Below are 27,028 nucleotides of genomic sequence, written 5' to 3'. Positions count from 1 at the left end.
CAAAAAAAGTTAAAATGTCAGCAGCAATGAAATACCACCAACTGAAAGCTCTATTAGTGAGAAGAAAAGGAGGTAAAATTCATTTGGGTGGTAAGTTGCACGACCGAGCAATAAACTGTCAAAGTAGTGTAGGTCAGAAGTGTAAAAAGTGGCCTGGTCATTAAAGAGAACCTTTCACCCAAAGAAACATAGAAACATAGAATGTGTCGGCAGATAAGAACCATTTCTCCCATCTAGTCTGCCTAATATATCTGAATCCTATTAATAGTCCCTGGCCCTATCTTATATGAAGGATAGCCTTATGCCTATCCCATGCATGCTTAAACTCCTTCACTGTATTTGCAGCTACCACTTCTGCAGGAAGGCTATTCCATGCATCCACTACTCTCTCAGTAAAGTAATACTTCCTTATATTACTTTTAAACCTATGCCCCTCTAATTTAAAAACTGTGTCCTCTTGTGGTAGTTTTTCTTCTTTTAAATATGAGCTGAGCGCTGCGATTGGCCAGCGCTACAGCATAGGAGAAGGAGACCGCGGCAGGCTCAACTGGGTGGAGCCTAACTGCAAACATACCGGAGGCTATAACCAGAGAACGGAGCGGTGCAGGGGGATCCCTGGGCGCCGCTCTACACATCTTTATGGTGAGTTTACATACTTTCTTCGGGTAAAAGGTCCTCTTTAAGGGTGTTTAAGCTAAGGGGGCTGAGGTGGTTAATATAATCTTCCATAGCCTTGCGTTCGGGCCCTGAAAGATTATAAATTCGCCCTTTAGGAAATTCGGCACCCTCTATTAGCTCTATGGCGCAATCATACGGTCTATGGGGCGGTAGAACCTCTGGAATAGGGGATGAGACTACATCAGAATATTCTTTAATAACTGAAGGTAATGTATTAGACCTTACTGAAACCCCAGCCTGGACCACGGACAAGCATGAGTCACACTTAGGTCCCCATTTCACCAACTCTCCTTTGAACCAATCAATTGTGGGGTTATGTAAACGGAGCCAAGGCAACCCTAGTACCACCTCAACCGGTAGGTTCTCCAAGACAAAAAGAGAACATCTCTCAGAGTGGCACACACCCACGGTCAGAGAAATTTCAGAGGTACATGACCTCACCGTACCACCAATCAGTGGAGTAGCATCAATAGCCATGACATGGATAGGTGTAGGTAAAGCAAACATTGGAATACCCAATTTACTAGCAAATTCTAAGTCAATAAAGCTGGCCGCTGAAACAGAATCAATAAAGGCCTTACCCGGCCACTTATTAACCCCCAGAGAAAGTTATGGGTACCAAAAGCTTATATTTAGAAAAATAAGGTGTACCTGGTCTTTAGGTTGTCTTGCCTTAGGAGACTTGTCAGAGAGGACCCTCTTAGGACACTTGTTGATCCAATGGCCAGGATCTCCACAGTAGAAGCACTCTCCGCGTCTGCGACGAAGATTACCCCGGGTCATGCCAACCTGCATGGGATCCTCAGTGGAGACCTCAGTGTTGTCCCTGGAAAAGGCCTCTGGCTGGACCACCATCTGAGAACAGAACTGTCATTCCTGTCGTCTCTCTCTAACTCGTCGGTCAAGTCGGACAACTAGGGTCATCATCTCCTCTAAGGTCTCTGGAACTTGATAACTGATTAATAGATCTTTTAAAATATCAGACAGACCAGACCTAAACTGACTCTTCAGGGCTGGTTCATTCCATCCAGAGGGGACACACCACCGTCTGAATTGGGTGTAATACTCCTCCGCAGGGAGATTGCCCTGAACCAGTGCCCTAAGGCCTGAAAAAACCCCTCCACAGAAGTCAGACAACTGGCCCCAGGAGGTAACGAGAATGCCCAGTCCTGGGGATCACCCTGTAGTAGAGAAATAATAATCCCCACGCGTTGGCTCTCGGGACCGGAGGACACGGGGCGCAAACGGAAGTAGAGTTTGCAACTCTCCTTAAAGGAGAGAAACCTCCTCCGGTCTCCAGAAAAGGGTTCTGGGAGCTTGATCTGGGGTTCAACATGTGGACTGGGGGGCTCAAAAGAAAGGAGTTTCCCTCCTAGCTCTTGCACCATCTGTGTCAAGTTAGAGACATGGTCAGTCAGGGTAATAAGAGGATTCATGATACAGTGGTTGTTGGGCCTGTTAATCTGTAACGGTCACGTCCACACACACACAGGGGGAAGGGTAGTGACCACTGCACTCCACCCTCACCCCTGGCCCTGCCTACTTGCCTCACGAGTCCTGATGACAGGGGACAACTGGACGGCAGTCCCTAACTTAGGATATGTGCAGGGAAGACAGACAAGACAAAATACGGAACATGAACGGACCGGGTCAGAACCAAGAGAGCTACGCAGTACAACGGATAAAGCAAAGAATGGTCAGGAGAAGCCGGGGTCAAATACCAGGAGAGTAGCGAAGTACAAGAGGAGTCCTAAGAGAGTAGTCAGGTGGGAGCCGAGGTCACAATACCAGGATGGATGCGCAGTACAGGAGGAGCAGGCAGAGGATCGTCAGGGAACAGGATCAGGTAAGTATTCAGTAGTCCAACAAATAGCCAGGAACCTAGAAATTAACAGGCAACCTGTGGCCAGCAGGCTGCCTGTATTTATAGTGGGGAGTGAGGGTCATGTGACGTGGCCAGCGTCACATGACCGACAGGCCAACCAGTCGAGCACCGAGTGATCAGCTCGGCGCTCAAGGCAGACTAGGAGCAGGGAGCCACCCAGCCAGCAAAGCCGCCCTGAGAATGAGGTCAAGCACAAATCCTCATTCCCAAAGCTAAGCAACAGGTCTGCGGGCAATGGGGGACCGAGTGCACCTTCGGAACCCCGTGACACTTTAATCTTCATACTACATTCTCTGCTCTGGAGTTTTTCTATATAATACCTTTCTTTCCACCCAGACCTGTATTGCTAGCCTATGAAGGGGTAGTAAATCACGGGGGGAAAAGATGGGGTCATCAAGAAAATTTAAAATGTCCTCTGAGGTGACCTCAACTTGCGTCTGATATAATTCTCAGTAGAACTCCTGGAATCTATGTAAAATATTAAGTAACTATCAGTAGCAGAGTAGCAGTAGCAGTTTTTACAAAAGAAAAAGAAGGAGAAGGACCTCCACTAGAAAGGATGACTAATAAATCGTTTGATGCATGTGTCTTTACAGAGGAAGATGTTCTAAGTTTGCTGTCTAAAGTGAAGACAAATAAGTCACAGGGGCCTGATGAGATACACCCAAAATTATTAAAAGAGCTTAGTGGTGAGCTGGCAAAACCGTTAACAGATTTATTTAACCAATCATTAGTAACAGGAGTCGTCCCGGAAGATTGGAAATGGGCAAATGTCGTGCCCATTCACAAGAAAGGTAGTAGGGAGGAATCGAGCAACTATAGACCAGTGAGTCTGACATCAATAGTAGGCAAATTAATGGAAACCCTATTAAAGGATAGGATTGTGGAACATCTAATATCCCATGGATTGCAAGATGAAAAACAACATGGGTTTACTTCAGGGAGATCATGTCAAACAAATCTTATAGATTTTTTTGACTGGGTGACTAAAATAATAGACGGTGGAGGTGCAGTAGACATCGCATATCTAGATTTTAGTAAGGCTTTTGACACTGTCCCACATAGAAGACTTATCAATAAACTGCAGTCATTGAGCATGGACTCCCATATTGTTGAGTGGATTAGGCAGTGGCTGAGTGACAGACAGCAGAGGGTTGTAGTCAATGGAGAACATTCAAAACAAGGTCATGTTACCAGTGGGTTCCATAGGGATCTGTACTGGGACCAATTTTGTTTAATATCTTCATAAGTGATATTGCAAAAGGCCTCGATGGTAAGGTTTGTCTTTTTGCTGATGACACAAAGATATGTAACAGGGTAGATGTTCCTGGAGGGAAACGCCAAATGGAAAAGGATTTAGGAAAACTAGAAGAATGGTCAGAACTCTGGCAACTGAAATTTAATGTGGATAAGTGCAAGATAATGCACCTGGGGCGTAAAAACCCAAGGGCAGAATATAGAATATTTGACACAGTCCTGACCTCAGTATCTGAGGAAAGGGATTTAGGAGTAATTATTTCAGAAGACTTAAAGGTGGGAAGACAATGTAATAGGGCAGCACGAAATGCCAGCAGAATGCTTGGATGTATAGGGAGAGGTATAAGCAGTAGAAAGAGTGAAGTGCTTATGCCGCTGTACAGAACACTGGTGAGACCTCACTTGGAGTATTGTGCGCAGTACTGGAGGCCATATCTCCAAAAGGATATAGATACTCTAGAGAGAGTTCAGAGAAGAGCTACTAAACTAGTACATGGATTGCAGGATAAAACTTACCAGGAAAGGTTAAAGGACCTTAATATGTATAGCTTGGAAGAAAGAAGAGACAGAGGGGATATGATAGAAACTTTTAAATACATAAAGGGAATCAACTCGGTAAAGGAGGAGAGCATATTTAAAGGAAGAAAAACTACCACAAGAGGACACAGTTTTAAATTAGAGGGGCAAAGGTTTAAAAGTAATATAAGGAAGTATTACTTTACTGAGAGAGTAGGGGGATGCATGGAATAGCCTTCCTGCAGAAGTGGTAGCTGCAAATACAGTGAAGGAGTTTAAGCATGCATGGGATAGGTATAAGGCTATCCTTCATATAAGATAGGGCCAGGGACTATTAATCGGATTCAGATATATTGGGCAGACTAGATGGGCCAAATGGTTCTTATCTGCCGACACATTCTATGTTTCTATGTTTAACACCTTTTGTAGCAACACGCCTAGTTTGATTTACAATGAGAGCTAGGAGTCTCCTGGATTGATTACCGAGTTCAGAAAACGATTGCTTAGTGTGCTAAAAATGATGGGTGAAACTAGCTTAGCATGAGTGTCAGGACCATTGGAGTAAAAAAGGTTTCTTGTAAACACAGGACATAAGGGTTAAACTACCTGACCATGCACAATACCATTATATGTTTCCTAACACTCCCAAGGCCCCTAATGTTCCACGACAATATGTGTAACTGAGTCATTGTGCTATTAAAAGGAATGGGATAAGGATTACCCACCTGAAAAAAGAAACCAACAAGAAACCCCACACCAGAGGATGCCCACCCAGACACACAATTTACACTACAGTATATTCAAGGTAGACATATATGCAAATAGGCCCTTGTGGTTGAGTCATGTGCAGTAGGTTGTACAAATGCAGTGGAGTATATGAAACAAACAAGAAAAAACAGAACATCAAAGAAAAGTGCCTTAAGGACACTGAACTTCAAATGAAGAACTTGTGGCAATTAACAAAGGGTACCCAATGCGTTAGAGTCATTTGCCACACAAGCAATACAGAGAAACAGATGGATCCCATCTAAAGGACCCAAACCACATAAGCTTGCAAGGAAAATAGAATGACTGGAATTATAGAAAGACTGGGAGCTCATACAGAAGGATGATGTGAAGCAGAAGATGAAGAGGAAAAGAGAGGGAGTGTAGAATATACGGATAGGAGGAGAAGGAAAGAAAATAGAGAAAGGGGAATCAGACAAAAGGAGGTTGAATGACAAAGGTCCCGCCAAATAATTAGCAAGCCACATTCCTAGATCATAATCAGCATGAACACATTGGTTATAGAGTGAAAGAGACCATGGAAATTCACATGTGGTCAGGAGTGGTCCCTAAGAATAAGCAGACATGCTGTTCAAACTAGGGTTGTTTCGGGTATCGAACTTTCCATACGCAATCGATACTTTTAGCCCGGTATCGTTTTGATACCGGGTTTTGTCTTTTATCGATACTAGGCTGTGCTACTGCACAGCCCAGTATCAGAGAATATGGATTGTGCTGCTCTCAGCGTGCGCCATGTTCCCTCAGCAGCACAGGGAAGAAGGAATGAGTCTCTCCCTTCCCCTGTGCTGCTGCTGCCTCCAATGAGAGCGCAGAGGGATGAAGGAGGGGAGGGACTGTGGTCACTGTGCCACCAAGAATAACTAACATTTAATACATTACAATTGCAGGCGGCGGCAGAAACACATTGCTGGCACCCTGCCTCTGACAGGGCGCTGCGATCCGCGGCAATTAGCCCCCCAGATGCCGCACCTGAGGGGTTAACTGCCGCTGATTGCAGCACACTGTCAGAGGTCAGGTGTCAGCAATATGTTTCTGCCACCGCCTGCATTTGTATATTAAACGTTAATTATCATTAGTGGCGCAGTGCGCCCTCCTCGACCCCCCCGTCCCCAGTATTAAAAACATTGGTGGCGCAGTGCACCCTCCCCCCCTCCACAGTATTAAAAACATTGGTGGCACAATGCGACCTCCCCCCCCTTCCCTCCCCAGTATTAAAATCATTGGTGGCAGTGGCAGTGGCAGCTTCTGATCGGATCCCCTCCTCCTCATTGATGGCAGTGGCAGCTTCTGATCGGAGCCCCAGCAGTGTAATCCTGGGGCTCCGATCGGTTACCATGGCAGCCAGGACGCTACTGAAGCCCTGTCTGCCATAGTCGGCTCCCTGCTGCTGTGTGTACTATGCACAGGGCAGCAGGGAGAGTGTAAAGTCCTTTTCACCCTAATAGAGCTCTATTAGGGTGAATAGGACAAGGGATAAAAAGATCCCAGGTTCTTGAAACCATGAACAATGAACATAAGGACAGGGAAACAGAAGCTGTCTGAAATGCCATAACTCCAGAGACAATGGCAGACAGGAATGGTCAGAATTGAATCTTTGTGATTTGGAGGTCTACCCCTGCCATTGAGCTTAGCATCCGCTTCAGCCGGAGACATAAACAATTGGGATTTTTCCCGATCTATCACCCACAAGCAGACGGGGTACGCCATTCAATAATGGAAGTATAATTCCCTTAAGCATTGTTTAACTTCTGTGAAGTTTGCCATTTTTTTTCTTCAATTCAGAAATAGAAATCCGGAAATAGTAGAATTGTGGTGTGGCTTGTGTGGCAAATGGCTTTACCACACAGGCACCTTGATTGGCTGTTCACTTTGGCCAATCACAGGCCTTTTACCAGTCAAATATGGAGTATTTTCCAACCAAGTGCACATTAACACTGCCTATTGCATTGTAATTTGAATGGTGTTTCACTTCACCATCACCAAGGCTAAGTTATTATAAACTGAAATACTGTAAGCTAAGGCCATTGTAGCCTGAAGCTTAAAAAGCAAACCTCTAATTTCTAACACAATACATTCATGTTATAGATGTACATCGCACATGAATAAACAGTTTTTTTTTTTTTTTACTAGTCTGTCCCATTAAAAAAAATAATTGTTGGAGCCTCATTGTAAAATTATTTTGTATTTTTGCTCAAACTTGTACTTTGTGGGGAGTGAACATTTTGGGATTTTCCTTTTGTTAAATGCATTTTCTAGCATGTGTTCTGTCACAGTGCTAATCTTTATGAGCAGCGCCCATTCATTTAAATTCATACTAGCATAACAATATAAGAACTATAAAACAGAAGACCAAAAAACCACACAAGTACTTCTTCATTACACCAGATAGGCTTTGTTCACACTATGATTTGAGCCTAACTTTGGTGTATATTCTGGAAAAATCTCCCAGCATATGGTATATACCAAATATAAACATTTAGGAGGCCAAAACAGTGTAATTTTGGCCTCTAATGGGCTGGTGTGCATTAGTATACTTTTTGTGGTATGGAATAGTGCAGTAGACTATGCTATTTCAAACTAAGGTATACAGTTAAACAATACCATAATACCATAGAGCACAATTTTTGCAATTGGTACCTATGGTTATCTTATCCCTTTGTCTGTCTATACAGTAGGATGCATCACAGACTTTCGCTGAAGGTATCCATTAGAGGATCATCTTGACATATGTACCAAATGTAGGCTTGAAATGTGATGTGAAAAGGGACTTACTTGCAGCACACAATGGCACATTTGTACCACTTGGCAGACCTGAAGTTAGACCTGATTGTCTCACTTCAGCAAATGACAGTTATTATGTAGAGAAAGTTAATACAAGACACTTACTAATGTATTGTAATTGTCCATATTGCGTCCTTTGCTGACTTCATTCACTTTTTTAGAAACTAGTGTATAATTTGATGAAAAAAATCAGGCCAGCAAAGGGGTCATTATGGACTATGACAATACATTAATAACCGCCTTGTATTAAAGAGGTTGTCCAGGTACAGAGCTGAAACCAGACTGATCACCCAGCACATGGCAAGGGAGAGGGCAAGGAAGGCAGCGATGCAGTGCAGGGCAAGGGAGACGGCAAGAGAGGCAGCGATGCAGCTCAGGGCAAGGGAGAGGATGCTCCACTCAGAGGGGCTGCCTGGGTGAAGAAGGGGATATGTCCCGGTTCAACTCTGAACCTGGACAACACCTTTAACTGTCTACATGAGAAGTGCCATTTCCTTACTGTAGATAACTACATTTCTGGCAGCACAACATTAAAAACAAACCTTTTCAGAAATTTAAAAGGAGGCTAAAGTAATTTAAAAATATATTAAATCATCTATGAAAAAAAGTCTAAATTTGCTAAATAATTTCTCATTTTTACCTTGTAATGAATTCTGCCTATTCAGACAAGCATTGTAAAACTCATCCGTGTTCCGTTTGCTAAAAACAGATTTTCCATCTGTAAGGGATCAGTATTGTCTCCTACAATGTTCAGTAGCAGAATGTAAGTAATGTCCATTTTTGTCACCAATTATCTTAACTCAGTGTCCCAACCAACCAGTACACACTGCTATGGCATTACTTCCTTTCACTTCTTTTCAGTGTCTTCTACTGACCATCCATGAAAAATGGCCCACACCCGGATGGCATCTGTGTGCTGTCCATTTTTTTTCGCTGACCCATTGACAATGAATGGATTAGTCTAGCATGAGAAGCAGACCATTAGTGCAATTTCACTGCATAGACTGATGGTCCGCACAGATAATCGGTTTTGTGATTTGGGCCATTGACTAAAACGGATCACTGTTTAGTCTGTGTGCTGTCCATTTTACATGAATATTGCTTGTGTGAAAAGAGCTCATTTGTCAAAATTAATAATATTATTCAGGGGTGGACTGGCCATTGACCCTACATGGTGGGCCAATACCCAGAAGGCCAACAGAGCCCTCCTAAAAGCCACTGGCCACATACATAATTGTCTAATGTTCTCAACATTAATTAATGTAGGAGCATCAGGTTCTTATGCACCTGGCTGTTGGTGGTAGGTGTCCTCCTAAATTCAACTGCATCACCATCCTCAGGACCATGGTACATTTGAATAGTGCAGTGAGGGTGGTGGTATTTTGTGCTGCACCGTGGTATTTGGTTCTGTAGGGGCAGTATTTTGTGCTACACTACAGTATTTCTGGCCAGGCCTACTTGTGTTGTAGCTGCTTACCTGTGTTGCCCTCCTTCTGTCAGTATGGACTCGCCTACAATATGGGGCCACTTTTAGGTTTCCAGGGCCACTGTAAGTTCCCAATCTGCCCCTAATATTATTGTTTACATATGTATATAATTAGACTTATGTGTCCAGGGCCACTGTAAGTTCCCAATCTGCCCCTAATATTATTGTTTACATATATATATATAATTAGACTTATGTGTAGCACAAACCAAAGGATCTCCACTACAGATGTAATGTCTCCTCCATACTACGTAATTACGTCATACATAGTCCACGACTAAATGGTCTAAGAACAGAAATGTAATTTAGATGAGAAATTTGACCTGTGCAACAACAATATCTGAATTTTTTGAAGCCTATGGCTTCCATTGGTATTTATATGTGTACAACATGGTGGGAACATTTTCTCATTTGTAAATATGCATGTTTGCACACAACCGCTTAAAGTGCTTTATGGAAATGCTCACGTGAGAAGGAAAAACAACAGAGAAAAGGGAAAATCGCAGAAATGTGCCTTTGATAGACCGAGGATTGTGTATGTGGGAATTAACTTGTCTGTCAGTATATTTATCGATGATCCTTTGTAAATGTTTATGGGAAGCTCTGTGGAGAATCCATCATCACATGCACAAACCTGAAACCTCAGCACAATAGAGGCATAACCACGAACCAACAAAGTAAGCGTGCAATGCCTGTTACTACACTCTCATGTCTTATATGAATAAAATACAAGTTTGATTCTAAAACGCAGATGCTAAAGCTTCAGATTACATTGTGTTTGGTCCTGCAAGCTATTACAGCAAGCAGCCGTGAATATTTATAGACAGGAAATAGAAGGGACAAATGTGCAAGACAATACTGATACCAAGGTGGCAGGGATACCCTCAGGGATGTCTCCTACTGAGTTATTGACTCTAAAATACTATGCAGAGGAACACAGTAAGCCAAGTCTGCTATAATTATCCCCCTTGTAAAGATGAAATAGAAATTCCTTCCTCTGTATAGAAAAACATTACGGAAACTAAATAAAATAGAAAAAAAACCAGATTAAAAATACTGTAGATGAAGAATGACAGCATTACTTCTATATGAAAAGCCATATTATTACTTGCTATTATATTACTAATTTTGGATACAAAAATGTGTGCTGGATTCGTTGGAATCACTTTTACCCTTATGGTTATTATAATACATATGTCCTATATTTTAATCCTGCATATTACCACATTAAAAGACATCTAGACAGCACATTTATAAGACCTGCAGTCTATAGTTATCCATGCCTTGGTCAAGCATCTTTGCTGGTACTGGTAAATTTAACATAAAATGTGCATTATGTTCTTTGTGTGTCTGCCTACCCTTTTAATTTTGATAAAACTTAATCATGAAGTATCAATGTAATCTTCAAATTCCCATATGTAATAAAGCTGCAACCATGTGCATTTAAAGGGATCAGGTCGTAGATCAGGAGGAGCTGAGCAGACGGGTATATGGTTTTATGGGAAAAGATTCAGCAAAACTTGTAATTTGTACAATGAAATCGCTGCTCTTTCTGAGCTGAGAAGGGGAGGTTCAGTTAGTTCAATGTTTTCTCCATTACAAAGCCCTGTAGCCTGATGTGAGAATGCAGAAGTGCATATGTGTGCTACAGAGGGAAGCTGTGCCAGGTGTTCACCAGAAAGAGTGGACCCAAGAGTGATAGACTTAAATGGGACTAAGCTGCAAGAAAGGCTATGTGACATAAGAAGCCCTTGTCCAAGCACCCTGGCCACGTCCAGCAGCAGATTGTCAAGGATGCAAGGTGTTGGACCTCTATCAGATCAGAAATTGATGAACTTTCCTGAGTATAAATCATCAATATCAATATCTAAGTTCTGTACAACCACTTAAGCCATAGGATCCCAGTGTTGTACATGTACAGCGCTGCAGGACCTGACTTGGGTCACGGAGGTGCTCTGAGCAGACGGGTGCATGAGCCACGCCCGCTCGATCAGCAGCAGGGGTCCGGCTGTTCCTGACAGCCAAGCCCCTGCTGTATAGCCGGCATTGGTGCATACATTGATACCTGCGTATTAACCCCTTGTGTGCCATGGTCCCGACTGACCGCAGCATACACAGGGTTGGATGAGGGTACGGGCTCCCTTCCCGTTGCCATTGGATCCTTGCGCTGCTGTGACGGGGAACCGATGGCAGGAACGGCGGCCCGATGCCTAACACAGGAATCGAGGCTTGCCTCCTACGGAAGCCTGTGAGACCCAGCCCCCTGGGTCTTACAGGCAGGCAGTGTATTACACTGGTCGTTGGTCTTATGTACCCCAAAATGGTACCAATCAAACCATTACCTCATCCTGCAATCAACGAGCCCTAATTTAAGACAATCACCCAAAAAAGAAAAAAAAAATGGCTTTCAGATTATGGAAGCACAAAAACAAGATTTTTTGTTTTCAAAAATGCTTTTATTGTGTAAAACTTAACAGAAATAAAAGAAAATAGACATATTAGGTATCTCTGCATCCGTAATGACTTGCTCTAAAAAAATATTACATGACCTACCCCCTCAAATGAATGCTGTGAAGAAAAAAAAAAAAAAAAAGAAACTGGCATTTTTTGGTCACCTTGCCCCAAAAAGTGCAATATTGAAAGATCTAATATATACCCAAAAATAATGCCAATAGAAACATCTACTCCTACCTCAAAAAATGAGCCTCTAGACGTCTTGATTAGTAGAAACATTTAAAAAAGACTTTCTGAAAATGGAGACACAAAAACATGATTTTTTCAAAAATGCTTTACTATGTAAAACTGAAACAAAAAAAATATATGTTTGATATTGTTGTGTCTGTAATGACCTGCTCTATAAATTTAACACATGATCTATCCTGTCAGGTGAATACCATAAAAAACTAAAACTAAAAACTGTGCCAGAACAGCCATTTCTGGTTACCTTGCCTCATAAAATCCGTACTACTGAGTGATCAAAAATCATATGTACTCCAAAATAGTACCAATAAAACTGTCTCCTTATCCTGTAGTTTCCAAAATGAGGTCACTTTTTGGAAGTTTCTACTGTAGAGGTGCATCAGAGGGTCTTCAAATGTGACATGGCAACTTAAAATTATCCCAGTGAAATCTGCCCTCTAAAAACCAAATGGTGCTCTTTCCCTTCTGCGCCCAGCTGTGTGCTCATACAGCAGTTTACGACCACGTATGGGATTTTTCTGTAGATTGCAGAATCGGGATAATAAATATTGCTGTTTGTTTGGCTGTTAACCCTTGCTGTGTTACAGGAAAAATGGATTAAAATGGAAAATCTGAAAAAAATAGGGACATTTTAAAATTTCACCTCCATATTCCTTTAATTCTCGTGGAATACCTAAAGGGTTAACAAAGTTTCAAAATAAGCCCCACAAAGTGTCTTCCTATCTGAACTGCAAATTTTGGAAATTTTCTTAAACATGTTTACAAATTGCTTCTAAAATTCTAAGCCTTCTAACTTCCTAAAAAATAAAATGTAATATTACAAAATGATGCAAACATAAAGTACACATATGGGGAAAGTTAAGTAGTAAATATGTTATGATGTATCACTATCTGCCTTAAAAGCAGAGAAATAAAAATTTTGAAAATTGCTACATTTTCTAAATTTTCAAATTTTTGGATAAATAAAGGTAAAAAATCTTGACTCAAATTTTTCACTAACATGAAGTACAATGTGTCATAAGGAAACAATCTCAGAATGGCTTGGATAAGTAAAAGCATTACTAGAGTTATTAACACATAAAATGACATGTCAGATTTGCAAAAATCGGCGTTGATATTTAATGTGAAAAGTGGCTAGGTACGGAAGAGGTTAAAGTACTGTGCCTGTTGTCTTGCACATTTTGTATCCTGTAGCATAGTCCCTTGATTAAAAGAGTACAGCAGCATTGTTTTTTTTAAAGTTATGCTGATATCATCACTGATATCTGAAACCCCAAAAGCAAGTGTGTATTCATCATTTTAGGAAGTTTGGCCATTTGTGAACAGAACTTGTAGCAGACTCCTGGATGGATGCTGCAGCCATCACTTACAGTAGAGTGGAGGGGTTGTAGAGCAGAGAAAGCTGCATTTGTGAACAGAACTTGTAGCAGACTCCTGGATGGATGCTGCAGCCATCACTTACAGTAGAGTGAAGGGGTTGTAGAGCAGAGAAAGCTGCATTGGAGAGGTAGGAGAGAACCCACAGCAGAATATGAAGAAGAACGTCACACATATTATATATCTCCTAATCATTTGGAATCCAGAAGGACTGTGCCAGTGCTCATGGTCCCAGGACTGTCACCATGTGTATCTCTACGTCCAAAACATCCCAGTCCGGCACTGCATCTGAATGGGATTGTTTTGTAGTACCCCCAAAAATGCACTTTACAGGAGGCTGCATAACTGGGACTGTGTAAGGCCTCTTGCACACGACCGTATGCCCTCCGTGACATACGGTCCATTAGTGCGCCAATTATAGCATGTACATTGGCAATATACAAAGCCAGACAAGTATATATAAAATATGTAATAGATAACAGAAAATACTTGTAAGGCCTCTTGCACACAACCGTATGCCCTCCTTGACATATGGTACATGAGCGGGCCATATATCCGGTAGCGGCATTGATCGGGAGCACACAGCATCATAGATTACAATGATGCTGTGCAAGTTGGGCCGCCCGCGGGACTATTGTCCCCCACTTATAAGATCATATGACCGCGTGCGGCCCGACGGACGGTGCACAGCATCATTGTAATCTATGATGCTGCGTACGTCCGTGCGCACGATCAATGCCGCTCCGGGACATATGGCCCGCTCACGTACCATATGTCACGGAGGGCATACGGTTGTGTGCAAGAGGCCTTACAAGTATTTCCTGTTATCTATTACATATTTTATATATACTTGTCTGGCTTTGTATATTGCCAATGTACATGCTATAATTGCGCAGAATGTGCAGCCTTGTAGATCACTGTCAGAAAAAGGGACTAGGCAAGAGCTTTAAAATACTTATTTTTTTGCAGACTATGCAATAAATCTAATCAGTATGTTCTGTCCAGGTCTCTGGAAATGTGATTCAAGGCATTACAAAGTAAAATGTGAGACAGGTAGACTGGATTCTTGCTAGAAACAGGCAGATTGTTGAATGCCAATTCAAATATGCTGCCTGTATACAGATAACATCAGTACACACCCTGTTCTGGCATCCAAGTATTAGTCACTTAACCACTGAAATAGTAGAATATGTAATAGTGTTTGTTTTGGAACGCTGTCCCAATTTACCTGTACCTTTATGTGTTCTCTGTGGAACATTCTCATGTGGGTGTTAGTTTATTAGGTATCAAGTGCCTTATTAATACCTTGCCAAGAGGTGACAATTGAGCCAGCACTATGCATGTTTTTTTTGTTGTTGCGAGATGCATACCTGCAGTTGTCTTTCTATGTTTCCAGGTGAAATTACAGTCAGGTCCATAAATATTGGGACATGGACACAATTCTAACATTTTTGGCTCTATACACCACCACAATGGATTTGAAATCAAATGAACAAGATGTGCTTTAACTGCAGACTGTCAGCTTTAATTTGAGGGTATTTACATCCAAATCAGGTGAACGGTGTAGGAATTACAACAGTTTGCATATGTGCCTCCCACATGTTAAGGGACCAAAAGTAATGTGACATAATAATAATAATAATCATAAATCAAACTTTTACTTCAATACTTGGTTGCAAATCCTTTGCAGTCAATTACAGCCTGAAGTCTGGAACGCATAGACATCACCAGACGCTGTATTTCATCCCTGGTGATGCTCTGCCAGGCCTCTACTGCAACTGTCTACAGTTCCTGCTTGTTCTTGGGGCATTTCCCCTTAAGTTTTGTCTTCAGCAAGTGAAATGCATGCTCAATCGGATTCAAGTCAGGTGATTTACTTGGCCATTGCATAACATTCCACTTCTTTCCCTTAAAAAAACTCTTTTGTTGCTTTTGCAGTATGCTTTGGGTCATTTTCCATCTGCACTGTGAAGCGCCGTGCAATGAGTTATGAAGCATTTGGCTGAATATGAGCAGATAATATTGCCCGAAACACTTCAGAATTCATCCTGCTGCTTTTGTCAGCAGTCACATCATCAATAAATACAAGAGAATCAGTTCCATTGGCAGCCATACATGCCCACGCCATGACACTACCACCACCATGCTTCACTGATGAGGTGGTATGCTTAGGATCATGAGCAGTTCCTTTCCTTCTCCATACTCTTCTCTTCCCATCACTCTGGTACAAGTTGATCTTGGTCTCATCTGTCCATAGGATGTTGTTCCAGAACTGTGAAGGCTTTTTTAGATGTCGTTTGGCAAACTCTAATCTGGCCTTCCTGTTTTTGAGGCTCACCAATGGTTTACATCTTGTGGTGAACCCTCTGTATTCACTCTGGTGAAGTCTTCTCTTGATTGTTGACTTTGACACACATACACCTACCTCCTAGAGAGTGTTCTTGATCTGGCCAACTGTTGTGAAGGGTGTTTTCTTCACCAGTGAAAGAATTCTTCGGTCATCCACCACAGTTGTTTTCTGTGGTCTTCCGGGTCTTTTGGGGTTGCTGAGCTCACCGATGCGTTCATTCTTTTTAAGAATGTTCCAAACAGTTGTTTTGGTTTGTTTTGTTTTTTCAGCCTAATGATGGCTTGCTTCACTGATAGTGACAGCTCTTTGGATCTCATCTTGAGAGTTGACAGCAACAGATTCCAAATGCAAATAGCACACTTGAAATGAACTCTGGACCTTTTATCTGCTCACTGTAATTGGGATAATGAGGGAATAACACACACCTTGCCATGGAGCAGCTGAGAAGACAATTGTCTCATTACTTTAGGTCCCTTAACAAGTGAGAGGCACATATGCAAACTGTTGTAGTTCCTACACCGTTCACCTGATTTGGATGTAAATACCAAATACCAGTCTGCAGTTAAAGCACATCTTGTTCGTTTCATTTCAAATCCATTGTGGTGGTGTATAGAGCCAAAAATGTTAGAATTGTGTCGATGTCCCAATATTTATGGACCTGACTGTATGTTTTGGTCACATCTAAGTTACTGGGGGAAAAAAATCACCTGCCTTTTCATATATCTATTTTCTCCTGTACAAATTACCACCTAACAATTACCACCTAACAATGCCTAAATCGGACAAGAATAGGACATGTTTTATTTTTTTTGCGGGGCTACAGAACGGACATACTGATGCGGACAGCACACGGTGTGCTGTCCGCATTTTTTGCGGACCCTTTTGCGGTCCGCAAAAAAAACTGAACGGACACGGAAACAAACAACGTTCGTGCGCATGTAGTCTAAAGATTAATATATACTTTAGATACTTGTCAGTCGAACACTTGTTATGTAGCTCTCCAGTCTGCCCCATACAAATGTACGCTTGGCTGAGCATGCAGGTGTTCTGAATGGTGAGAGAGAGAAGAAAAACGCAGCCACACTCCACTGGTGGAGGATTATCTTCCCTGAAAACATGAGGATTAAACATGTTAAATTCCAACACCCAGATTCTTATTTTCCCTGACACCTGCTGTGGGAGGAATATCTGAACACTCTATTCACAAAATCGGCAGGTTTGGCCAACATTAACCTAATGTTCATGTCCAGCTTTGGTTATGTCTGCTGAGTAATCTGTCTCGCAGGTCCCCCAAGATCTGTTATGTACAGTTCTACATGACTAGTACAACTGCTGCTGGACTCGGATCGTTAATTTGGATGTCAATACTCAACCCCCATTTCCCTCTGTGTGCCTACAAACCCACGCTGGAATATATTGAGATCACTCATCCTTGGAGATTTGGAAAACGGGGGGTAATTATTGAATATCTGATTGGTGCTGGGGCAACTGACTGATTCCATTTTCAGTAAAGACCCCTTTACACGAGTAGATAATTGTTTAAAGATTGTAAGATCTGTAGTATAAGCATTAAATGATCCAACGACAAGCAATAATTGTTTAGTTATGGATAGTCATTTTACAGAGTTTGTGGGGGGGGGGGGGGAGTTGGTGAATTTTAATATGGCAGAATAGTTGCTAAATGTCTGCAAATGTTCCCTGTGCATGCCACCAAAACAACTCTATCGCCTCACTACTACAGGTAGGATTATCTATACAAACAGTAAATACCAAAATACCATGAATAAACAATAGATTTCTTAATGTGTGCATAGTTTAACCCCTTAAGGACCCAGTCATTTTTCACCTTATGGACCAGGCCATTTTTTAGTAAATCTGACATGTCACTTTATGTGGTAAAAACTTTAAAACACTTTTACTTATCCAGGCCATTCTGAGATTGTGAGATTAGCAAATTTCCAAATTTCTATTTCTCTATTTTTATAATAGTAATACCTTCAAATATAGTTATTATTTTACATTCCCCATATGACTACTTCATGTTTGGATCATTTTGTAAATGCCATTTTGTTTTTTGGAGACGTTAGAAGTAAATCTTAAAATTAAACCCCCTTAATGACCAGACCACTTTTTACAATTCTGCACTACACTACTTTCACGGTTTATTGCTCGGTTATACAACTTACCACCCAAATGAATTTTACCTCCTTTTCTTCTCACTAATAGAACTTTCATTTGGTGGTGTTTCATTGCTGCTGACTTTTTACTTTTTTTGTTATTAATCGAAATGTACCGAAATTTTTGCAAAAAAATGACATTTTTCACTTTCAGTTGTACATTTTTTTTTTTAAAACTACATTTCTATATAAATGTTTCTCTAAATTTATTGTTCTACATGTCTTTGATAAAAAAAATGTTTGGGTAAATAAAAAAAATGGTTTGGGTAAAAGTTATAGCGTTTACAATCTATGGTACAAAAATGTGAATTTCCGCATTTTGAAGCAGCTCTGACTTTCTGAGCACCTGTCATGTTTCCTGAGGTTCTACAATGCCCAGACAGTAGAAAAACCCCACAAATGACCCCATTTTGGAAAGTAGACACCCTAAGGTATTCGCTGATGGGCATAGTGAGTTCATAGAACTTTTTATTTTTTGTCACAAGTTAGTGGAACATGATGATTATTATTATTTATTTATTTTTCTTACAAAGTCTCATATTCCACTAACTTGTGAAAAAAAATAAAAACTTCCATGAACTCACTATGCCCATCACGAAATACCGTGGGGTGTCTTCTTTTCAAAATGGGGTCACTTGTGGGGTAGTTATACTGCCCTGGCATTTTATGGGGCCCTAATGCGTGAGAAGAAGTTTGAAATTCAAATGTGTAAAAAATGTGAAATCCTAAAGGTGCTCTTTAGAATTTGGGCCCCTTTGCCCACCTAGGCTGTAAAAAACTGTCACACGTGGTATCGCCGTACTCAGGAGAAGTTGGGCAATGTGTTTTGGTGTGTCTTTTTACATATACCCATGCTGGGTGAGAGAAATATCTCTCTAAAAGACAACTTTTCCCATTTTTTTATACAAAGTTGTCATTTGACAGAGATATTTATCTCACTTAGAATGGGTATATGTAAAAATACACCCCAAAACACATAGCCCTACTTCTCCTGAGTACGGCGATACCACATGTGTGACACTTTTTTGCAGCCTAGGTGGGCAAAGGGGCCCAAATTCTAAAGAGCACCTTTAGGATTTCACAGGGCATTTTTAACACATTTGGATTTCAAACTACTTCTCACGCATTAGGGCCCCTAAAATGCCAGGGCAGTATAAATTCCCCACATGTGACCCCATTTTGGAAAGAAGACACCCCAAGGTATTCTGTGAGGGGCATGGCGAGTTCATAGGAGTTTTTTCTTTTTGGCACAAGTTAGCGGAAATTTTTTTATTTTTTTTTCTCACAAAGTCTCCCTTTCCGCTAACTTGTGACAAAAAGTTCAATTATTCATGGACTCAATATGCCCCTCAGTGAATACCTTGGGGTGTCTTCTTTCCGAAATGGGGTCACTTGTGGGGTATTTATACTGCCCTGGCATTTTAGGGGCCCTAAAGCGTGAGAAGAAGTCTGGAATATAAATGTCTAAAAAATTTTACGCATTTGGATTCCGTGAGGGGTATGGTGAGTTCATGTGAGATCTTATTTTTTGTCACAAGTTAGTGGAATATGAGACTTTGTAGGAAAAAACAAAAAAACAATAAAAAAAAATCTATTTCCGCTAACTTGTGGCCCAAAAAAAAAATATCTTCTATGAACTCGCCATGCCCCTCAAAAGTGATCTTTTTATAGCGCCGAAGCGATTTTACGGTGTTTTTGCAGTGATCAGAAAAAAAAAATTCTGTCACTGCGGTGGGGCGGACTGAACGCAAGTGTGCGCACAAGATCAGGCCTGATCGGGCGAACACTGCGTTTTTTGTAGAGCCTATAGAACATGTCCTATTCTTGTCCGCAATTGCGGACAAGAAAAGGCATTTTCTATATAGTTCTGGCAATGTGCGGATCCGCGGTGTCCGTGTTTTGCGGATCCGCAAAACACATACTGACGTCTGAATGGAGCCTTACAGGGGGGTGATCAGGGAGTCTATATGGGGTGATCACCACCCTGTCATTGATCACCCCCCTGTCAGGCTCCATTCAGACGTCCGTATGTGTTTTGCGGATCCGTGGGTCCGCAAAACACATACTGACGTCTGAATGGAGCCTTACAGGGGGGTGATCAGGGAGTCTATATGGGGTGATCACCCCCCTGTAAGGCTCCATTCAGACGTCCGTATGTGTTTTGCGGATCCGTGGGTCTGCAAAACACATACTGACGCCTGAATGGAGCCTTACAGGGGGGTGATCAGGGAGTCTATATGGGGTGATCACCACCCTGTCATTGATCACCCCCCTGTCAGGCTCCATTCAGACGTCCATATGTGTTTTGCGGATCCGCGGATCCGTGCATCCGCAAAACTCATACGGATGTCTGAATGGAGCCTGACAGGGGGGTGATCAATGACAGGGGGGTGATCAGGGAGTCTATATGGGGTGATCAGGGGTTAATAAGGGGTTAATAAGTGACAGGGGGGGTGTAGTGTAGTGGTGTTTGGTGCTACTTTACAGAGCTGCCTGGTCCTCTGGTGGTCGATCCAAGCAAAAGGGACCACCAGAGGACCAGGTAGCAGGTATATTAGACGCTGTTATCAAAACAGCGTCTAATATACCTTTAAGGGGTTAAAAAAATCGGATCTACAGCCCGCCAGTGAATGATCGCCGCTGGCAGGCTGCAGATCCACTCGATTACCTGCAGTTCCTGTGAACGTGCGCGCCTGTGTGCGCGCGTTCACCTGAAATCTCACCTCTCGCGAGATGATGCGTAGATTCGTGATTGTGCCTGAGTCAGCCGCCTCCGGAACGCGATCCTGCGTTAGGCGGTCCGGAGGCGGTCACATTGTGAGGCTTACATAATAGAAACCACCCAAAAATGACCACATTTTAGAAACTACACCCCTCAAGGTATTAAAAACTGATTTTACAAACTTTGTTTTCCCTTTAGGTGTTCCACAAGAATTAATGGGAAATGGAGATGAAATTTCAGAATTTCACTTTTTTGGCAGATTTTCCATCTTAATAAAAAAAATTCCACTAACAAAGCAAGGGTTAACAGCAAAACAAAACTCAATATTTATTGCCCTGATTCTGTCGTTTACAGAAACACCCCATATGTGGTAGTAAACTGCTGTACGGGCAGACGGCATTGCACAGAAGGAATAGAACGCCATATGGTTTTTGGAAAGCAGATTTCACTGGGATAATTTTAACTTGCCATGTCACATTTGAAGACCCCCTGATGCCCCCCTAGAGTAGAAATTCCCAAAAAATGACCCCATTTTGGAAACTACGGGATAAGGTGGCAGTTTTGTTGGTACTATTTTAGGGTACATATGATTTTTGGTTGCTCTATATTACACTTTTTGTGAGGCAAGGTAACAAAAAATAGCAGTTTTGGCACCGTTTTAATTTTTTGTTATTTACAGTGTTCATCTGACAGGTTAGATCATGTGTTATTTTTATAGAGCAGGTTGCTACGGACTTGACAATACCAAATACCAAACTTTTTTTGGTTGTTTTTTTTCAGTTTGACATAATAAAGCATTGTTGAAAAAAACATTTTTTTTATGTCTCCATATTCTGAAAGCCCAAATTTTGTTACTTGACTGTCTTATGTAGGGGCTCATTTTTTTCGGTATGAGATGATGGTTTGATTGGTACTATTTTAGGGTGCATATGACTTTTTGATCGCTTGGTATTGGTATTACACTTTTGTGATGTAAGGTGACAAAAAATAGCTTTTTTGACACACTTATATATTTTTTTTTTACGGTTTTCACCTGAGGGGTTAGGTCATGTGATATTTTTATACAGCAGGTTCTTACAGACGCGGCGATACCTAATATGTATACTTTATTTATTTAAGTTTTACACAATAACAGCATTTTTGAAACAAAAAAAATCATGTTTTAGTGTCTCCATATTCTGAGTGCCATAGTTTTTTTTTTATTTTTTGAGCGATTGTCTTAGTTTGGCTCTCATTTTTTGCGGGATGAGATGACGGTTTGATTGGTATGATTTTGGGGTGCGTATGACTTTTTAATAGCTTGCTATTACATTTTTTGTGATGTAATGTGACAAAAAATGGCTTTTTTGACACAGTTTATTTTATTTTTTTATGATCCTCACCTGAGATCCTGTGGTATTTATATAGAGCAGGTTGTTACGGACGAGCGATACTAATATGTCAACTTTTTTTTACATTTAACAGAATATACCGTATTTTTCATCCTATAAGACGCACCAGCCTATAAGACGCACCTAGGTTTTTGAGGAGGAAAATAAGAAAAAAAATATTTTTAACGGAAAGGTGTGCTTTTGGTGGGTTTTGAATTAATAGTGGTCTGTGCATGACACTATTATGGGGGATCTGTGGATGACGCACTGTCATGTGGGGGATCTGTGGATGGCACTGTTATGGGGGATCTGTGAATGGCACTGTTATGGGGCATCTGTGGATGGTACTGCTATGGGGTGGGGGATCTATGGATGGCATTGTTATGGGGTGGAGGGATCTGTGGATGACACTGTTATGGGGGGGGGGAACCTGTGGATGGCACTGCTATGTGTCATCCACAGATCCCCCTCATAACAGTGTCCCCCAATACACCGGCCCTCCGCTCACCGCAGTATTTATAAACATTAATCCTTATCCTGTTAATAAGTTTAACTAAAGCTGCGCTCTCCCTGTTCCCCTGTATCAGTACAGCACTTACGAACAAGCTTCCATAGCAGGCAGAGCGGACAGCAGCAGTAACGTCACTCACTGACGTCGCGCGCCTGCTCCGCCTGCTTTATTCATAAAGTGAGAGGAGCAGGCACTCGACGTCAGGCAGGCACTCGAGGGGTTAGGTCATGTGATATTTTTATAGAGCCAGTCTATACGGACGCGGCGATACCTAATATGTCTACTTTTCTTTTTTTTCCTATTTAAAAAAAAATAAATATTTACTTTTTTAACTTCTTTTTTCACTTTATTTTTGTCTTACTATGGGACTTCAACATTTTAGGGTCTGATCCCTGTTTACATACAGCACAATACATTTGTATTGTGCTGTATTGTACTGTCAGTGTCTTACACTGTAAGACGCTAACACTTGCCTGGGGCTGGATCTCCTGGGCTTCCGTAGCTGGCAGTCCCGATGCCTGTTGAAGGCATCGGGGCTGCCATAGCAACCATCGGGTCCCCGTCACCGCAGTACAGGGGCCCGATGGGGATATACAAGCTGCCGCAAACCCCCTGTATGCCTGACCGCGGCATACAAGGGGTTAATCTGCCGGCATCTGCCGGTTTTCACCGATGCGGACAGATACAGCAGGGGTCCGGCTGTCAGTATCAGCCAGGCCCTTGCTGCTGATCCCGGCAGCGCGTTAACCCTAATTAACCCTAATCCTAGTGCCTGAAGTATCGGCCAGTTAGGACGAGCATTCTCGTCCAAGATCCTTAACGTGTTAAAGGGTCACTGAGTTTTCTGCAAACCTTTAATATGCCATATCAAATCACTAGAAAAATGGGAGAAAGAATTTGGTATTTTATAGCAGTGGGTCTCTCATTCCATATTTGCTAGCAGCATTCATGTTTTGCAATTGAGTTTCTGAAAATTTAGTGAAAAGCCCAAAGTGCCCATATTTTTTGATGTCTAATCTCTTGCTATTTTAAGGGGGTTTTTTTTAAGGGGTTTTCTGGGATTTTAATATTGATGACCTATCTTCAGGATAGTATTGAAGAAGATGGGTCAGCACTGTGATTTGGACATGGTGCACGTGTCCAGGGAAGGCGTCCCACTATTATATAGCTAAAAAAGACCGGCACTCACTTTCTTGATGATATGAAGAGACGTTTATTCAAGCTATATGCCTTGAATAAACGTCTCTTCATATCGTCAAGAAAGTGAGTGTCAGTCCTTCTTCACTATATACTATCCTCATGATAGGTCATCAATATCAGATCGGTGGGAGTCCAACACCCGACACCCCCGCCAATCAGCATGTTGAAGAGAAGGTGCGTGCCATGCCAGTGCAGCTTTCTCTTCATTGTTTACCTGCTTGCCGTCTACATCACATCGGTGAGCCGGTGTAATTACAAGGCATCCCATTCACTTCAATGGGACGGCTCCTTACTATTCAAGTGTATACTACAGAGCTGTCCAATTTAAATGAATGGCACGTCTTTTAATTACACCTGCTTACTGCTGCAATGTTGACAGTGAAGGGAACTCGGCCTTCTCTTGAACTAGCTGATCAGCAGGGTTGCCGATCAGACTCCTGCCGATCTGATATTGATGACCTATGCTGAGGATAGGTCATCAATATTAAAATCTCCAAAAAACCCTTTAAAGGAATATTAAAGGGATTGTCTCCCTAAAAGAACACCATTCCATATATCCCAGTAAAGCATACAGCTAGTTTATGAACCAGAGGGTGAGACACTCTGACCAACCTGGCCTGCCCATGTTTTACATTATTGGTTGGAAAAAACTTTGTTTCCAAAGCCCTTCAAAAGTTATTGGTCCTTGGCTTGTGGAAGTGAATAGCAGCTTTGTCAAGTTATAATGGTATCATACAACAACAAAAAAACAAGCCCTCAGAGGGCTTCTTCAATGGGAGTTTTTTTTTTAAAGTTATAGCTCTTGGAATGTGATGATGAAAAATATTGCTTGGTGGCTAAGGATCAAAACAGGCCAGTGACTAGGTATACTACTACTACTGTATAAATGCTGCTAAGAAGATTTGGGGACTTATTAGCAGTCCAATTCTTAGCTCTGGCAATCGGCTGAATGAAGGCTGAGTGCACTTCACTGGGGGACTGAGCTGCAGTACGTCGGGAAGCCAGACGGTGCTATGTCTGACCCCTACTGATCAAATAGAGATGACCCATCCTAACAGGCCATCAATAGCAAATTCCTGAAAATCACTTTCATTTCCACTGCCTTATTCTCCATATAGGCTTCTCCTTCTCATCTGAGAGATTCCTGAAGAAATGTAGTTTAAAGGGGTTCTGCAGTTTGTTTAAACTGATGATCTATCCTCTGGATAGATCATCAGCATCTGACCGGCGGGGTCCGACACCCGGGACCCCTGCCGATCAGCTGTTTGAGAAGGCAGCGGCGCTCCAACAGCGCCGCGGCCTTCTCACTGTTTACTGCTGACCCAGTGACGTCACGACTAGTACCAACTGGCCTGGGCGGGGCTAAGCTACATTCAAGTGGACGGAGCTTAGCCACGCCCAGGCAAGTTGATACTAGTCGTGACGTCACTGGGCCTGTGGTAAACAGTGAGAAGGCCGCGGCGCTGCAAGAATGCCGCTGCCTCCTCAAACAGCTGATTGGCCGGAGTCCCGGGTGTCGGACCCCCGCCGGTCAGATGCTGATGATCTATCCAAAGGATAGATCAGTTTAAACAAACTGCAGAACCCCTTTAAGGCATTGCCATAATATGATATAAAACAGTTGGCAAAGGATTGATGTATGTTTTTAATAGTGTACAGGTAAAACAGATGAAGTGGGGGTTATTGATAGAGACATGACAAAGTCTGGAATTGTAGAATGACTTCTTCCTGACATACTATTATTAGCAGAGATTGTTTTATTTTCCCCAAACCATGTAAGACATATACATATTGCTTAAGTATTCCACTGTGTGGACTTAAAAAGCTCGGATTTGCGATTATTACCCTATTAAATTGAGATATAGATATATAGTGAATTTGAGACTGAATTGCTTTTTAGAACCTGGTATTCATATGTGAATCATAATATGACAAAGATAATAAAGAGAACTTAAAAGATGAGATGTTCATGCTTCGACAGGTTAATGCTTAACGTGTAATTTGTTCTCTTTTTTTGTGACCCAGCCCACACATTATCTATCTATCCCAAAGCATACTGTCTGGAAGAAACCAGCTCTGCATTTCACGTGTTTGCCATGAAATTGCACATGCTTGGTTTGGGTTGGCCATTGGAGCACGTGATTGGACCGAAGAATGGTTAAGTGAAGGATTTGCGACACATCTAGAAGATGTATTCTTAGCAAAAGTCCTGAAGGTAATTTGCTACAAACCTGAAGTCTATGTGTGACAAAGGAGACTGAAATAAAGATGTCTTTCAGCAAATTGAGGTTATATGTCTATACTTTACAAGTTTTTTTTTCTTGTATTATGTTTGTGATGGTTCTCATTTATCCAGGTCATGGTACTGTGTATCAGTAGTAATAGGTCAGAGCAACTGGATCAGCATTTTTTATTCTTGAAGATGTTTCACAAGTCATCCGAATGATTGTTTTAAGGTTCACTGTCGTCCTTCTCTTTAGCAAATTTATATATCCACTAGGCCTGCACAATATATCACCAAAGCAATCGCAATAAATCGCCATATCGCAATCGCCAATTGGCCGACCCAACAATGCTGCAATTGTATTACCATATTTTTCGCTTTATAAGACTAACTTTTTTTCCCCCAAAAGTGGGGGGGAAATGGCATTGCGTCTTATAGAAGCGATGGTTGACTTTTTATGTGGCTGACACGGATGTATCGCCGGCCGCTATGTTGCACAGCGCGGCCGGCGATACATCAGTTACAGTGCGGGGAGGGAGGAGGGGCTGGAGGCAAGTCGTTATTTTAATGAACAAATGTTCTTCTATTTATTCTGTTTATCTGTTCTGTGCAGTGCTATTAAGAAAATGGCAAATTTAGTATTTTGTACTTTTATAGTAATGCAAATATGTTATTTAATTTAGTAAAAGATGTTTTATTTTGAAAAACACTGTGCATTTCAGTTCTTGAGTTGAGCATAACTACATTTCAGCATTATCAGTAATTTCTGTGTGCTTTTGCCTTGAAAATCCAAGCAAATAGACCTCTAGCACAATTCCCTTAACCCCTTCACACAACATCACGTACATGTACGTGGGGGAATGTGGTGCCTCACCGCATCCCCACGTGCATGTACGTGATCGGCTTTCACTGTCAGCGCAGGGAGCGAAGCGCTGAAGCTCCAGTGAAGCCGGCATGCTGGGGTTGCTAGGCAACCAGAGAAGCCGGCAGGCACTGTATAGGCGCTCT

At 41.9% G+C, this 27,028-nt stretch overlaps 1 protein-coding gene and 1 long non-coding RNA gene across 3 annotated transcripts in view; one reads left to right on the top strand and one right to left on the bottom strand.

Moving 5' to 3' along the window:
• Positions 1-27,028, top strand: part of LOC120989100 (aminopeptidase O (putative)) — a 559,812-nt gene that overhangs the window by 207,074 nt on the left and 325,710 nt on the right. For both annotated transcript variants that reach the window (XM_040416998.1, XM_040416997.1), the window contains exon 7: positions 25,822-26,011. In XM_040416998.1, the coding sequence (XP_040272932.1) occupies positions 25,822-26,011 (190 nt within the window). The remainder of the gene's footprint in view (positions 1-25,821; positions 26,012-27,028) is intronic.
• Positions 15,662-26,470, bottom strand: LOC120989101. Its single transcript, XR_005776224.1, has 3 exons — positions 26,294-26,470; positions 24,203-24,205; positions 15,662-15,673 (listed from the first exon to the last, which is right to left on the bottom strand). It is a non-coding gene; the product is annotated as an uncharacterized LOC120989101 (long non-coding RNA).

This window comes from Bufo bufo, chromosome 2 (genome assembly GCF_905171765.1).
Source record: "Bufo bufo chromosome 2, aBufBuf1.1, whole genome shotgun sequence".
Classification (NCBI taxonomy): domain Eukaryota; kingdom Metazoa; phylum Chordata; class Amphibia; order Anura; family Bufonidae; genus Bufo; species Bufo bufo.
This window is presented reverse-complemented; position numbering and strand designations above follow the sequence as displayed.